This window comes from Aquarana catesbeiana, linkage group LG03 (genome assembly GCF_042186555.1).
Source record: "Aquarana catesbeiana isolate 2022-GZ linkage group LG03, ASM4218655v1, whole genome shotgun sequence".
Classification (NCBI taxonomy): Eukaryota; Metazoa; Chordata; class Amphibia; order Anura; family Ranidae; genus Aquarana; species Aquarana catesbeiana.
The window spans coordinates 710,315,864-710,332,902 of NC_133326.1; the positions used below are offsets into that span (position 1 = coordinate 710,315,864).

At 48.0% G+C, this 17,039-nt stretch overlaps 1 protein-coding gene across 1 annotated transcript in view; it reads right to left on the bottom strand.

The window, feature by feature from the left end:
* TFR2 (transferrin receptor 2) overlaps positions 1 to 9,877 on the bottom strand; it is an 89,356-nt gene extending 79,479 nt beyond the window's left edge. The window contains exon 1 of the mRNA XM_073623131.1: positions 9,673 to 9,877. Within this exon, the coding sequence (XP_073479232.1) occupies positions 9,673 to 9,717 (45 nt within the window). The 5' untranslated portion in view covers positions 9,718 to 9,877. The remainder of the gene's footprint in view (positions 1 to 9,672) is intronic.
* Positions 9,878 to 17,039: the final 7,162 nt, after the last annotated feature.

Genomic DNA, 17,039 nt, shown 5'->3' on the forward strand with positions numbered 1-17,039 from the left:
GTACAGAACCTCTTGCAACACCATGATGAGAGACTAGACTTCTATGACTGTACTGCGGATTGGTGGGAGGATGTTAAAAAGGACATCTCTTCTCTCTTGAGGAAGTTGTCTGCTAAAATGGGGAAAAGTAGATATAGCTATTATCTCAGGCTGAGGAAAGAGCTGGAGTCGCTTTATTCTGGCGGGTTGGAGGCAGGGAGGAAGATTGATCAAGTTAAATCTGAGCTAAGTCAATATCAATATAGCAGATACAACTCCCTGGTATTTGAACGGGATTATGGATCCCCAGGGACACCTGATCCCTTTGAAAATTGTAGGGACAAGGTGACTAGGAAGTTAATGATGGGCCTGAAGGATTCCCAGGGGATTTTGCAGGAGTCTCAGGAGGGTATTCTGGGAGTGGTAAGATCATACTATGCTGACTTATTTCGGGAGAAGGGTTTGGATAAGAAGAAGATGGCACAGTTCTTGGAGGCGGTTCCAGGTCCTGTTGTTGATAATTTGGATTTTTCTCCTTTGACAGCAGACATAACGGTGGAGGAAGTTAGGGAAGCTATTGATAAATTACGTCAAAAGAAGGCACCAGGACCTGATGGCATTACAGCTGAATTTGTGGATGTGTTTAAAAGTTGTTTGGAGAAAGGCCTGATGCCTCCATCCATGAGAGTATCATCCTTAGTTCTGCTGTTCAAGGGTAGAGAACCTAATGACATCAAGAATTGGAGGCCTATAGCCCTTTTAAATGTAGACCGGAAGATTCTGGCAAAAATATTATTTTCTAGGTTGAAGTGTTTTTCTCCAGCACTATTGACAGACTGTCAGTATGGCACGGTAAAAGGGCGGAATATTTATGGTGCTCTCATTTCCCTGAGGGAAGCTTTTGAGAGGTGTAAGGTTCTTAGGCATGGGAAGTATATGGTGAGTTTAGGATATAGGGAGGACAGAGATACTCAACTGTAAGCACCACATCCTATGATTAAATACTAAACAAGGAATAAGGGCTAAATTGCCCGAAGGAAGGGGAAAAGGACTTTTAAGGTGCTATTTACATCAAAGATATAGTCACAAATTCTGTACAATCATATTAAAAAAATGAAAATTTTATTGAATTAAGATTAAAATATTCATGTCTCACATGGAGAGTGGGACATGCTTTTAAGAACAATATGACATAGATGATATCACCCAAAATTATTCACATTGGACAATGCAACATAAAGCAACTACTTAAAGGTGCCATGACAATCTGCCGCTCGACATGTTTCGCTCTAATACGAGCTTCTTCAGGAGTTTAAAGGCTATGATTGTAGTGGACTCTATAATAATGGGAGAATAGACAATAATCAATACATGCGTTTAAACATATTAAAGATATATCCAGTAAATGAATAAACTGGTTTATCAAAACAGAGATTGATACAGAACATATAAATGCATACACATGAATAGAAGTTTGGGGACCAAACAATTGAAATATATATGGGAAATCAAAGTTTATATATCTTACCAGGCTGTAATGCATCAATGCGACATAAATATTCCAATAGAGTAACAGATTAGTGCTGATTTCAAACCGGGAAGTTCTCACATATATATAGGGACATCGCTGCCATAGTGTGACCACAGGGGAACATAAAGTGAGAACAGGGGAACATAAATGTGAGAACTTCCCGGTTTGAAATCAGCACTAATCTGTTACTCTATTGGAATATTTATGTCGCATTGATGCATTACAGCCTGGTAAGATATATAAACTTTGATTTCCCATATATATTTCAATTGTTTGGTCCCCAAACTTCTATTCATGTGTATGCATTTATATGTTCTGTATCAATCTCTGTTTTGATAAACCAGTTTATTCATTTACTGGATATATCTTTAATATGTTTAAACGCATGTATTGATTATTGTCTATTCTCCCATTATTATAGAGTCCACTACAATCATAGCCTTTAAACTCCTGAAGAAGCTCGTATTAGAGCGAAACATGTCGAGCGGCAGATTGTCATGGCACCTTTAAGTAGTTGCTTTATGTTGCATTGTCCAATGTGAATAATTTTGGGTGATATCATCTATGTCATATTGTTCTTAAAAGCATGTCCCACTCTCCATGTGAGACATGAATATTTTAATCTTAATTCAATAAAATTTTCATTTTTTTAATATGATTGTACAGAATTTGTGACTATATCTTTGATGTAAATAGCACCTTAAAAGTCCTTTTCCCCTTCCTTCGGGCAATTTAGCCCTTATTCCTTGTTTAGTATATGGTGAGTTTAGACCAAGCTAAAGCTTTTGACAGGGTTGACCATGGGTATCTGTGGGCGACTTTGTTTAAAGTATGGTATCCCAAGGTTATTTGTTGATTGGCTGAGAACTTTATACTGGAAAGCTGAGAGTTTTCCACTTATCAATGGGTGGCAGGGCGGTACTTTTGGGGTTGAGGCTGGGGTGAGGCAGGGTTGCCCCTTGAGTCCCCTCTTATATGTTTTTGCCATTGATCCTTTTTTGAGATCACTGCAGGAGTGTGATTTTCGGGGGGTACCTGTGCCCCATGCCTCGGCCCTATCCGTATTCGCTTATGCGGATGATGTCACTGTAGTGGTGTCCACCTCCCATGAGGCCCAGTTGCTAGCAGCTTCCATTGGAACTTACTCTGAGGCCTCTGGGTCTCTTGTCAACTTTGAGAAGAGTGAAGCTCTCTGGACACTGCAGGGTGATCCAGATTTTGATCTGCCCCAGTTTGCAAAAGCTTCAAGTTGTCTTAAGATCTTAGGGGTTACGTTTGAAAGGGAAGATAATGCCAGGCTAAATTGGGAGGAGAAATTGGATGCTGGTAATGCAAGGGTTCAGCGATGGAAGAATTGCAAGTTGACCTACAGAGAAAGGGTCAAAATGTTGAAGACGTACTTAATTCCTATCTTTCTATACGTCTCTATGGTTTTTCCGTTGCCTGAATCTTTCTCTGTAAGGCTCTTCAGTCTGTTTTTTCAGCTCTTCTGGGGTAATAGACTGAATCCAATAAAAAGAGGGGTTACTTACCTGCTGAACAAAGAGGGTGGGTTGAATATGATAAATCCTAAGGTGTTTTTTGATTCTCTGTTTCTTAAAGTTAATTTTGGGTGTTTGGACTCCGATGTTGGCCCTCCGTGGGTAAACAGTGTTAGGGCCTGGATATTGCCTCGTGCAGAGCCCTGGATGCGGGGCGGTTCTCTCAAGAGGAAGAGATGTACTCAGGGTTATCTCCCACCATATCTGGACTCAGCTCTGAAGTCTCTGAGGAGGTGGGGGATTGAGAAATCCTACCTTGAAAAAAGTCCAAGGAAATTGTTATACCAGAGGATCTGTAGGACCTTTTTCTGTTCTCCACTTGTACTCAGAGACTGCACTACAGCTGTTATGGAGGAAAGCTTAAAGTTGTTGAATAGCCCCAGATTACCCTCAAAGTTTCATGACATTGCCTGGCTGTCTCTCCATGGGAAGATGTATGTGAGGGGGAACATGAAAGGTCTGGCCGCATCTGAAAGGATCTGCCCTTTGGGCTGTAATCAGGAGGAGTCCATGGAGCATTTCTTGGTGGATTGTTGGGGAAGCCGTGAAGTCTGGAAGGAAGTAGCTGCTGGAGTTGGGATCCAAAGGTTGGAAAACCTAAGTTGCTCAGACAGGCTTTATGGTGTTCCCCCAACAATACACGGTGTAGATAGAGGGACAATGTACATCATCATTACCGTAGTCAAGTACTATCAATGGCATGCAAGGACTAAAGTTGCCATGCATAATGAACAGTTTATCTCCAGTAAAATTGCAGGTTTAGTGTTATCCGAGTTACGATGGATTAAGGGTTTGGAAATTAGGAAATGTTGGAGAAGTATAGACTTATGGAAAGGAGTCTTATTGTGACATTTGTTTCCTATTAATGCCCTTTTTTAACTGCTAAGTTTTTGATCTAAACAACATGTCAGTAATTGTTGTATTTATGTTATTTTAAGTCAGTTAGTTTGTTATTATGTATCTTGTTTGTTTTTACAAATAAAAATCTCCATACATACAGAATAAGAACAGATACTGAGAATTACACCCGACATACAGGACAATAGAAGTAGTACTGTGCAGAGTTCATACACACAGAATAAGAACAGATACTGAGAATTAGTAGTACTGTCCATTCATAGAGCACTATACACAGTTATATTAGACTGGATCCTAGTGACGGTTGTGCTGTGTTGTACGGGGTGAGTAGGGTGTGATCTGGCCGCCCGCCCACTCTCATGCATGTCTTCTGCTGATTAGGACTGACTGTGTGTACAAATCATCCCCTCCCACACATCCCAGCTCACACGGCTCTTCATTTCTACTAAAATTCACTTCATTTTTCTAACTGTAAAATCATTAAGACCCCCCAGCTCCCCCACCCCTTTCCCCCCATGATGGACACCCCCAGACCACTGACACCCCGAGGCATACCCTCCATCCTCACTGCCAGAGCAAACATCTGCACTGGACTGAGGGGCTTCTGACACCCTGCTGGAGTACGTGTCATAGACCTACATCAGGCGCAGGCTGAGATGATGTCATCAGTCTGCTGCAGGCAGGAGGAAGTATTTCCTCAGTCTCCTCTCAACCAGTGATTAAACTGCAACATTGTAACTTTTTTAACACCAGGATCTACATGGCAGTGTAATCTCTGAGCCGGCATCTCAGCCGGGGAAGTAGATGGTGACCTTGGATGAGGCCAGAATAATGATGGCTCCATCCTTCTAGGGTTGAAATGCAGATGAAGGCATTGTCAAGGGATGACGACCTCTGTGAGAGGGAATTAATACATAGGGGGATTTGCTTAGCATGCTGCACCTAATATGAGAAGATGTATCAGTTGGGGGGCAGATCACGGCTGGTGGGAGGGGCCAGCAGGGGGCTGCACATAGCGTCCTCCCTCAAGAGTCCTCAGCTCTGATGCATGCAGTGGTAGGAGCTATATGTAGCCTCTTCCAGTCTAAAGAGGACCTCCGAGGCCAAAGATAGCTGACATCCTTCAATATGTGGTGGGTTGTGAGGCAAAGATGGTAAAAGTCGTTGGGCGCCAGACACTTTTTGGATGTAAAAGAGGTTTTATTTCTTTTGACAGTCCTTTTTTTTATTTTTGGGGGGAAAGAGGGTTAGGACACCCCCTAGGTAGTTGCAAATTCAGTTGACAGACTCAGAGACTTCAATAGGAGGACAGCCGTACAGAGAAAAGCCCCAGCAAGAAGCCACATCTGCACATGCAGGAATGCTGTCTCCTATGGCAACAGTCTTTAACAGTTCCTAACTCAAACGTAACAGTACCTTCAGCTTCACTACAACTCCCTCTTGTAGTTCTTCAACACTGGTCTCTCACTGGACCTTCTGATTCACTGACTCTGAATCCCTTGAGCTCCTCCAAGGTTGGCGGTGGTATCCCCCTCAATCGTCACCCACGTTTCCCTGCCGGGTCCCTAGCTTGGCACTCCAGATACTTCTCAAGCGTCACCCACGCTTCGCTGCCGGGTCCCTAGCTTGGCACTCCAGATACCTCTCAAGCGTCACCCATGCTTCCCTGCCAGGTCCCTAGCTTGGCACTCCAAATAACTCTCAAGTATCACCCACGCTATCCTGCCGGGTCCCTAGCTCGGCACTCCAGATACTTCTCAAGCGTCACCCATGCTTCGCTGCCGGGTCCCTAGCTTGGCACTCCAGATACCTCTCAAGCGTCACCCACGCTTCCCTGCTGGGTCCCTAGCTTGGCACTCCAGATACTTCTCAAGCGTCACCCACGCTTCCCTGTCGTGTCCCTAGCTTGGCACTCCAGATACCTCTCAAGCATCACCCACGCTTCCCTGTCGGGTCCCTAGCTTGGCACTCCAGATACCTCTCAAGCGTCACCCACGCTTCTCTGCCAGGTCCCTAGCTTGGCACTAGAGATACTTCTCAAGCCTCACCCACGCTTCCCTGCCAGGTCCCTAGCTTGGCACTCCAGATACCTCTCAAGTGTCACCCACGCTTCCCTGCCGGGTCCCTAGCTTGGCACTCCAGATACCTCTCAAGTGTCACCCACGCTTCCCTGCCGGGTCCCTAGCTTGGCACTCCAGATACCTCTCAAGTATCACCCACGCTATCCTGCCGGGTCCCTAGCTTGGCACTCCAGATACTTCTCAAGCGTCACCCACGCTTTTTGCTGCCGGGTCCCTAGCTTGACACTCCAGATACCTCTCAAGCGTCACCCATGCTTCCCTGCCAGGTCCCTAGCTTGGCACTCCAGATATCTCTCAAGTATCACCCACGCTATCCTGCCGGGTCCCTAGCTCGGCACTCCAGATACTTCTCAAGCGTCACCCATGCTTCGCTGCCGGGTCCCTAGCTTGGCACTCCAGATACCTCTCAAGCGTCACCCACGCTTCCCTGCTGGGTCCCTAGCTTGGCACTCCAGATACTTCTCAAGCGTCACCCACGCTTCCCTGTCGTGTCCCTAGCTTGGCACTCCAGATACCTCTCAAGCATCACCCACGCTTCCCTGTCGGGTCCCTAGCTTGGCACTCCAGATACCTCTCAAGCGTCACCCACGCTTCTCTGCCAGATCCCTAGCTTGGCACTAGAGATACTTCTCAAGCCTCACCCACGCTTCCCTGCCAGGTCCCTAGCTTGGCACTCCAGATACCTCTCAAGTGTCACCCACGCTTCCCTGCCGGGTCCCTAGCTTGGCACTCCAGATACCTCTCAAGTGTCACCCACGCTTCCCTGCCGGGTCCCTAGCTTGGCACTCCAAATACCTCTCAAGCGTCACCCACACTTCCCTGCTGGGTTCCTAGCTTGGAACTCCAGATATCTCTCAAGCATCACCCACGCTATCCTGCCGGGTCCCTAGCTTGGCACTCCAGATACCTCTCAAGCGTCACCCACGCTTCCCTGCCGGGTCCCTAGCTTGGCACTCCAGATACCTCTCAAGCGTCACCCACGCTTCCCTGCCAGGTCCCTAGCTTGGCACTAGAGATACTTCTCAAGCGTCACCCACGCTTCCCTGCCGGGTCCCTAGCTTGGCACTCCAGATACCTCTCAAGTGTCACCCACGCTCCCTGCCGGGTCCCTAGATTGGCACTCCAGATACCTCTCAAGCATCACCCACGCTATCCTGCCGGGTCCCTAGCTTGGCACTCCAGATACTTCTCAAGCGTCACCCACGCTTCTCTGCTGGGTCCCTAGCTTGGCACTCCAGATACTTCTCAAGTGTCACCCACACTTCCCTGCCGGGTCCCTAGCTTGGCACTCCAGATACTTCTCAAGCATTACCAATGCTTCCCTGCCGGGTCCCTAGCTTGGCACTCCAGATACCTCTCAAGCGTCACCCACGCTTCCCTGCTGGGTCCCTAGCTTGGCACTCTGGATACTTCTCAAGCTTCACCCCTGCTAACCGGCTCGGTCCCTGGCTTGACACAGCGTCTCCTCCAGATGGGTCCCTCACTTGATCACCGCCCGAAGTTTCCCGATTCTCCCCCGTGCCCATTCGGTGAGAATGTGGTTCCCGTACTTGCTTCAGTTACTCACTGTGGTCCCTAAAGTTGGTTGGTCCCTTTGTGGTGAAAGCTTCCATTCTACCTCCGACTGCAACAGGTTCTCCAGCCGGCAGAACTGTCACTTTTGGATGGACTGCAAGCCGCAAGCCCAACCCTGCTCTCTTACTTCTGGATAGGCCCACAGACAGCCTTGCAGCCAGATGTCCCTGGGATAGGACGGATCTCCGCCTTAGCAGCCCGGGGCAGACAACACACGTCCACCCAGACAGCCGTCCAGGTGGCACAGAACATAGATGACCTGACTCCACCCAAATATATAGGTTCTCCCAGCAGGCCAAGGGATTAAAAAAAACCCTGCCCATTGGCTGAGATACCCCATATACCCATAATCTGACCTTGAGTTGCCCTTTTCAATCTAATACCTCCAAGTGCCCGGCCACTTAGTGGTAGAAGAGAAAAGTGCAACTAGGCCAAAAATATGGAGAAATCTCTATCAATCGACCAAGATAATGACTCCTGGCAAGTAAATTTGTGAGGAGCTCCCTGACTAAACCCCCCAGGGCGCTACATGTGTAAATATTTAAATGCCTTGATGGTCAGGTGCCAACCTGGAGGAGTAATGCTGATCCTCTATAATTAAAAGCACTGAAAGCCAATGAATGACAGGGGCGGGTCAGGGACAGTCAGGCTGGGAGAGAAAGTGCTAGATGATGCCGGACGTCCAGCCAGGAAATGAGGCGGAGCTCTATGTGACTTTCTGCAGCTTCTAATGCACATTGTAAGAAGCTCACAGTGTGCAGTAAAATCAGAGTAAGCCATTTGCGTTCAGGCGAGGAGGCGGTACAACTGTGCGAGACTGGAGGGAAGGCCTGAGGTCAGATTTATTAGATGTGTCACAGAATTTATCTGTTATATAAGTTATACATATAGATCCAGCTTCTGCAGTACCACAAGACACCAGGAGATGGCACCATAATCCATGGCGGTCATTGTATCAATATCAGGGAGATATCTGCATTTAGTTTTGTTACAATGTATCTCACTTTTTATCCTGATTATCTTTCAGCCGCTTAACATATAAAAGTCAGAAACTGATGGAAAGTGTAAAAATGTATCTGTGTAGAACTGTAGATGATGAAAATACTGAAATACCTCAGATTCAGAACTTTTACAATATAGGTGCAAAACAATAAGAAATCTTTTCAGATCTGCAAATCCCAAAACCCACTTCTTTATCTCTAATACAAAATATGACACTGAGGACAAACATAGTGCAGGGTGCCCATCATGAGGTTCTCCCACCATCCCTGTACTAGTTCCCAGAGCTGTACACCTGCTGTGCCCATTATGATGGGTTCCCACCATCCCTGTGCTGAGTTCACAGAGCTGTACACCAACTGTGCCCATTATGAGGGGTTCTCACCATCCCTGTGCTGAGTTCACAGAGCTGTACACCAACTGTGCCCATTATGATGGGTTCCCACCATCTCTGTGCTGAGTTCACAGAGCTGTACACCAACTGTGCCCATTATGAGGGGTTCTCACCATCCCTGTGCTGAGTTCACAGAGCTGTACACCAACTGTGCCCATTATGAGGGGTTCCCACCATCCCTGTGCTGAGTTCCCAGGTGTGGACACCTGCTGTGCCCATTATGAGGGGTTCCCACCATCCCTGTGCTGAGTTCCCGGGTCTTTACACCTGCTGTGCCCATTATGAGGGGTTCCCACCATTCCTGTGCTGAGTTCCCGGGTCTTTACACCTGCTGTGGCCATTATGAGGGGTTCCCACCATCCCTGTGCTGAGTTCCCGGGTCTTTACACCTGCTGTGGCCATTATGAGGGGTTCCCACCATCCCTGTGCTGAGTTTCTGGGTCTGTACACCTGCTGTGGCCATTATGAGGGGTTCCCACCATCCCCATGCTGAGTTCCCAGGTCTGTACACCTGCTGTGTTTATTATTATTATTATGGGTTCCCACCATCCCTGCGCTGAGTTCTCAGGTCTGTACACCTGCTGTGCCCATTATGAGGGGTTCCCACCATCCCTTTGCTGGGTTCCCGTCTTATAAAACTCCACTTATCACTAAATCTCACCTATGCCTGCCCCCATAACAAACAACTCTGCCCCCTATAGACAGAGCACTCACCTCTTCCGAGGTGTCCTCGGTATTGGCTCCTCTCCCCTCACTCATCCGCTCCTCCTCTCCTCTCCATACAAATAAATCAAAGTCCACATACAGAAAACTTTCCAAAACTTGCGAGAATTTCGTAATGATAATATAAATAAAGAAGAGACAATCGATACGGGCAGAGGTGGCCGTCTGCCTGGCACTTTCCTCTTTGCTCCACCACCGGCGCCACAGTCATTCAAGAGGGGGGAGGACAGGGCGAGCAGTGTCCTTCCTTTATATAACTGCTGACCTTCTTCTGAAAATGTTACCTCACTGGCTGTCATGGCCAACCTCCAACTTCTGTACCTTCTACACAAATTAGCAGAAAACCAGGCAATACGAGATGCTCCAGGTTCACTGGGAGACACAGGGTGATCTGGGGTCACTGGGAGACACAGGGTAATCTGGGGTCGCTGGGAGACACAGGGTAATCTGGGGTCGCTGGGAGACACAGGGTAATCTGGGGTCGCTGGGAGACACAGGGTAATCTGGGGTCGCTGGGAGACACAGGGTAATCTGGGGTCGCTGGGAGACACAGGGTAATCTGGGGTCGCTGGGAGACACAGGGTAATCTGGGGTCGCTGGGAGACACAGGGTAATCTGGGGTCGCTGGGAGACACAGGGTAATCTGGGGTCGCTGGGAGACACAGGGTAATCTGGGGTCGCTGGGAGACACAGGGTAATCTGGGGTCGCTGGGAGACACAGGGTGATCTGGGGTCACTGGGAGACACAGGGTGATCTGGGGTCACTGGGAGACACAGGGTAATCTGGGGTCGCTGGGAGACACAGGGTAATCTGGGGTCACTGGGAGACACAGGGTAATCTGGGGTCGCTGGGAGACACAGGGTAATCTGGGGTCGCTGGGAGACACAGGGTAATCTGGGGTCGCTGGGAGACACAGGGTAATCTGGGGTCGCTGGGAGACACAGGGTAATCTGGGGTCGCTGGGAGACACAGGGTAATCTGGGGTCGCTGGGAGACACAGGGTAATCTGGGGTCGCTGGGAGACACAGGGTAATCTGGGGTCGCTGGGAGACACAGGGTAATCTGGGGTCGCTGGGAGACACAGGGTAATCTGGGGTCGCTGGGAGACACAGGGTAATCTGGGGTCGCTGGGAGACACAGGGTAATCTGGGGTCGCTGGGAGACACAGGGTGATCTGGGGTCACTGGGAGACACAGGGTGATCTGGGGTCACTGGGAGACACAGGGTAATCTGGGGTCACTGGGAGACACAGGGTAATCTGGGGTCGCTGGGAGACACAGGGTGATCCGGGGTCACTGGGTAACATAGGATGTTGTGCACTCTGTGTTATACACTCCTGACTCCTGCACATTGTACATTATGTACTCCTAAACCCAGCAATGACCACAGCACTCTCCACATACTCCTGACCCCTGCACTGTGTGTTACATACTGCTTAACCACATCAGCCTCTGCCACCTTACCACCTCCATGACCAGACCCTTTTTTTGCTATTTAGCACTGCGCTACTTTAACTGGTGATTGCGCAGTCATATAACGCTCTACCCAAACAAAATATATATCTTTTTTTTACATAAATAGAGCTTTCTTTTGGTGGTATTTGATCATCACTGTTTTTTTTGTTTTGTTTTGTTTTGCTTTTTTTGGTTTTTTCAATATAACTAAAAAAAAAAACAAAAACCCAAATTTAGAGAAAAAAAACCCGGATTTTTAAAAAAACTTACCTGTAAAATCCTTTTCTTGGAGTACATCACGGGACACAGAGCACCATAATAATGACTATGTGGGTTATACGCTTACCTTTAGGCGATTGGACACTGGCAACCAATAATAAGACGATTCCCATATAACCCCTCCCATACCGGAAGGGCCCTTAGTTTTGTAGCAAGCAATGACGATCCCAGAAAGAGGGGATGGACCTCTGTGTCCCGTGATGTACTCCAAGAAAAGGATTTTACAGGTAAGCTGTTTTAAAAATCAGTTTTTCTTTATCGTACATCACGGGACACAGAGCACCATAATAATGACTATGTGGGATGTCCTAAAGCAATGCATCTGAGGGGGGGGGGACACATTATCCCTAAGCCTAACAGGCCTGAGACTATAAAGCAGCCTGCAACACACTGTGGCCAAAAACAGTCTCATTTTGAGATCTCACATCCACCTGGTAAAACCTGGTGAAAGTATGAACTGAAGACCAAGCGGCCGCTTTGCAAACCTGAGCCATAGACCTGCTGGCGTACTGCCCATGATGCACTAACTCCTCTAGTGGAGTGTGCTCTTAAATCCCGGGGTGGAACCCTGCGCTTTAATCCATACGCCTGGACAATAGTCTGTCGAATCCACCTGGATATAGTTAAACTTGTTGCCGGCTGTCCTTTTTTAGGACCCTCAGGCAAGACAAAAAAACAGTCAGTCTTCCGAAAGGGAGCTGACATTTCCAAGTAAGCTTTTATCGCTCTCACCACATCCAGTGAGTGAAGCGACCTTTCCTCCCTAGTCTTAGGGTTTGGAAAAAAGGAAGGTAAAATGATATCCTGATTCAAATGAAATTTGGAATTCACCTTCGGTAGGAAATCCGGACGAGGTCGCATGACCACTCTGTCCTGATGAAGAATCATAAAAGGTTCTTTGCAAGAAAGTGTTATAGCCACTAGGAAAACTAATTTCCTGGTCAATAGGACAAAAGGAATATGCCTAATAGGTTCAAAAGGCTGACTCTGTAAGGCTGACAGTTCCAAATTTAGGTCCCAAGGACATAAAGGTGGTTTAAGCGGTGGCCTCAAGTGTGTTACTCCCTTGACAAAGGTTCGCACCAAAGAATGGGATGCAATTGGTCTTTGGAAAAAAAACGATAAGGCCGAAATCTGTCCCTTAATTGTCCCTAAAGCGAGCTGCAAGTCTACTCCTGTTTGGAGAAAAGCGAGAACTTTTCCAATCGTATACCTACGAGGGTTCCATTTCCTTTTCTCACACCAAGAAATGTATGACTTCCATACTCTATAATAGATAGCTCTAGAAACTGACTTTCTAGCGTTTATCAAGGTGGACAAGACTGAACCCATAATACCACGGTCTTTCAATAGTCTGGTCTCAATAGCCAGCCCATCAAATTCAGCAACCGTAAAGAAGGATGGAATATGGGCCCTTGAGACAACAGGTCTGGACAGCAAGGAAGGACCAACGGGTCCCCTACTGCCAATTTCACAATCTCCGAGTACCATGATCTCCTGGGCCACTAAGATCACCGGCTTCCGTTCCTCCCGTATTCTGCGTAGTAAGTGCGGCAGAATTTGGATCGGAGGGAAGGCATATATCAGAGAATACTGATCCCAAGGAACTACTAATGCATCTATCCCGACAGCAAGCGCATCCTTGGTCCTGGATACAAACCTGTCCAGCTTGGCATTGAATCTGGATGCCAGCAGATCCACATCTGGGGTCCCCCAGTATTGGCAGATCTGTAGAACACCTCGGGATGCAGGGACCATTCCCCTGGTAACAATTTTTGGCGACTTAGGAAATCTGCCTGCCAATTGTCCACCCCCGGAATAAACACTGCCGACAGAAATGGCACATGTTTTTCTGCCCAGGTCAGTATATGATCTACCTCTCTTTGGGCTGCCCGACTCCTGGTACCTCCCTCGTGGTTGATATATGCCACTACTGTGGAGTTGTCGGACTGGACTCTGACAGGAAGACCCCGCAACCTGGACATCCAGAATCGCAGAGCCAGACGAGCTGCCCGGATCTCCAGTAGATTGATGGGCAGAGTCTTTTCTGTCTGGGACCATACTCCCTGAACAGACGCTTCCTCTAGGACTGCTCCCCAGCCAAGAAGACTGGCGTCCGTGGTTACCACTTTCCAGGCTACTGGTGGGAAAGATTTCTCTATTTTTAAGTTGCTGGTTCTTAACCACCAAGAGAGGTTCCATAGAACCTGTGGAGATAGAACCATAGGTTGATCCAAGGTTCAAGCAGACTTGTCCCAGGCTTTCAGGATACTGTTCTGGAACACTCTGGAGTGGAACTGTGCATATGGCACTGCGCTGAAGGATGACACCATCTTGCCCAGTAATCTCATGCACAGTCGAACAGAAGGTGTTAGTTCTTTTTTTCACCTTTTGTACAAGTTCCACTATGGAGGCGACCTTTAAGGGCGGAAGAAACACCTTTTCTTGAGCGGTGTCCAAGACGAGACCCAGATATATCAAGGCTTGGGTCAGACAAAGAGCTGACTTGTCCATATTTAGCAACCAACCTAGGCGTTGTAAAACCCATACTGTTCTTGACACGTTTTGAACTAGTATAGGTCGAGAGCATTCCCTTACCCTGTTTCCCCCGAAAATAAGACCTAGTGTGATTGTCGGTGATGGCTGCAATATAAGCCCTACCCCCCAAATAAGTCCTAGTTAAAGTCCTTTTAGTTCTTATTTTCAGGGTAGAGCTTATTTTCGGGGAAACAGGGTAGGGCTTATTTGGGGGGTAGGGCTTATATTGCAGCCATCACTGACAATCACGCTAGGTCTTATTTTCAGGGAAACAGGGTAGAAGTAGATCGTCCAGATATCCTATTACGGAGACTCTTTGAGACCTTAAAGGAAGCCAACACTGGGGCCAGAATCTTTGTGAAGACCCTGGGGGCCGTGGCCAGACTGAAAGGTAGTGCCACAAACTGGAAATGACTGCCTTCTACAGCGAAGCGTAAGAACCTTTGATGTGGACCGAAGATCAGCACATGAAGGTACGCGTTCTTGATATCTATGGACGCTAAATAGTCTCCCTTTCTTAGGGACCTTATTATCGAACAAAGCGACTCCATGCAGAAGGATCGGACGTCTACAAAGAAGTTGAGAGCCTTGAGGTCCAAAATGGGCCTTACTTCCCCATTTGGTTTCGGCACGGTGAATAGGTTTGAGTAAAACCCCTTGAATTTTTCCTCATGCGGAACCTTTACAATTACTCCCTGCGTCAGCAGATGGTGTAAAGCTAGAAATAGGCATCTTCTCTTCTCTGGATCCGCCGGGACCCTTGAGTACAGAAACCGGTTCGGGGGGACCTCCCGGAACTCTATTCTGTAACCGTATCTTACAGTGGAAATGACCCATCTGTCTTGAACCAGTTATTCCCAGGCCTCCCCATACAGCCGAAGTCTGCCCCCCACCCATGAGAGCGGGGGCGCCCCTTCACAAGGAAGACTTGGAGTTGGGCTTGGGTGGCTTTTGGGTCCAAGGCTTTTTCTGACCCTGGGGTCTCTTAAACCCAGACAGCTGAGGCCGTCGATACCGCTTAGGGGAAGAGCCACCAGGACCTGGGGCATTAGGAATTTTATAAGAGGGTTGCTTCCCCTTCTTCTTGATAGGAAGCAGGGCGCTCTTTCCTCCAGAGATCTTTTGGATATATTTATCCAGATCCTCGCCAAACAGGCGCTCTCCATGAAATGGAAAAGCAGCAAGTAGCCTTTTACATGGCGTCTCAGCAGACTAGTTCTTTAGCCACAATACTCTGCGCATATGAACTGACAGTAACGCAAAACGAGACATCTGTTGGATTGAGTCTACCGCAAAACACAAGGCATGAGGGATCTCTGATAGCTCCTCAGCAGATTCCTCCTGGCAAGGTATGTTCTTCACCAACCTCTTAAAGCGATCCTTTAGGGACTGACAAATCCCAATAGCCGCAATAGCTGGCTGAACTGCTGCACTAGCCACCGAAAAGGAGGCCTTTAATAAGGACTCTAGCTTTTTATCAGTCGGATCCTTGAATATCTGAGCATTATCCACTGGACAGGTTAAACTTTTATTCACAGAAGATATGGCAGCGTCTACCAAATGTGTGCTCCATTTCTTCCTGAACTTTTCCTCCATAGGGTATAAGACAGAAAACCTTTTGGGAGGTAAGAATATCCTGTCAGGATGCTCCCAGTCCGCGTAAACCACCTGCTCCAGTAACGGATGCAAGGGAAACGCTTGGGAAATTTGTTTAGGTCGCAAAGATCCCAGGGTTGAACAGGAGAGTGCAGACTCCTGAACCGGGGGTAACTTAAACTCAATTCGTACCATCTCCATTAGGCTAAAATCCTCAGCTGAGGAATCTTCAGCCTCTCATACCTCTTTGTCCTTTATGACCATCTCCTCCGGATCCTCTGCCCATTCTGGTTCCAGCTCACCTGGACCCATCTGGCTATAAGAGTCCTGGGGCTCTAGTGACTCTCCACTTGGCCCAGGCTCCGGGGAGGGAGATCTATTACGCTTCCTTCCCCCCTGTTACAGAGGCAATCATGCCAGCTATTTTGCCTTCAAGGTCCGCTAAGGCAGATGCCAAATCATCCTTTGTAACATAAGCCGAGGCAGGTACATTGGTAGTGGCCACTATGCCTGACAAGTGCAATGGCTCAGCCAGGTCAGAAGCCGCAGGTCCTTCAGAAGAAACTGAGGCTGCATCAGCATGGGGTTGGTCTCCTGTTTTTTGTGGAGGGACTCTTACCCCTGTGCTTGCCTTATTCCCTGTTCCTCGTTTTCTGGAAGACATTGCTTACATACGAGAAAACTAAAAAGGAGTACTCCCCACAAACTACAACCAGTCTTTTAACCTGTCACCGCTGTGTCCAAGACCATCAGATTCACGTGCCCACCATTCGCTCTGCTTCCTCCATGCGCACGCCAGGAGCTCCATGCCTTTAAGCACTAGCATGAGAGCGAGCGCGTGCATCAGCGATCAGCGACCCGCCTACTGCATGGCGCATGCGCCGTCCTAATGCACGCGACGCACCTGTGACGTGGATAGTAGCGGTGCATGCGCACACCGGCGGCGCACTCGCACGCCGGTGACGCGCACGCGGTGGACACGCGGCGTGCACGCGCATGCGCACTCGCACGCAAAAATTTAAAAATGCACGCCAAACCGGCCTCTGTAATCCTGGACACAGGCTCAAGGCTTACACTAGCAGCTTTACAAGGGGGAAATATATATATATATATGTGTGTGTGTGTGTGTGTGTGTGTGTGTGTGTATATATATATATATATATATATATATATATATATATATATATATATATATAATATAAAGCCCCAAAGGGAGTACTCACCATCCCAAGCAGCAGAGCCTGTCTTGCCAGGCCCAATCTTCCCCCATCACGGCGGGTAGCGCCTCTAAGGACCCCCCAGGTCCACACCCCTGGACCTGTAAAGCACCCTTTATGGTTTCCTTGGGCAAGATTGACCAGGAATACCAATTTTAACAAGGGTCCAGCGCCTAAAAAGGACACATTACAAGCAATACCTCGTTCTTGAACCGAGGTTCGGGTACCATCCACTTTAGCTTAGTAAGCCATCCGAATGGATCCGATTATAAC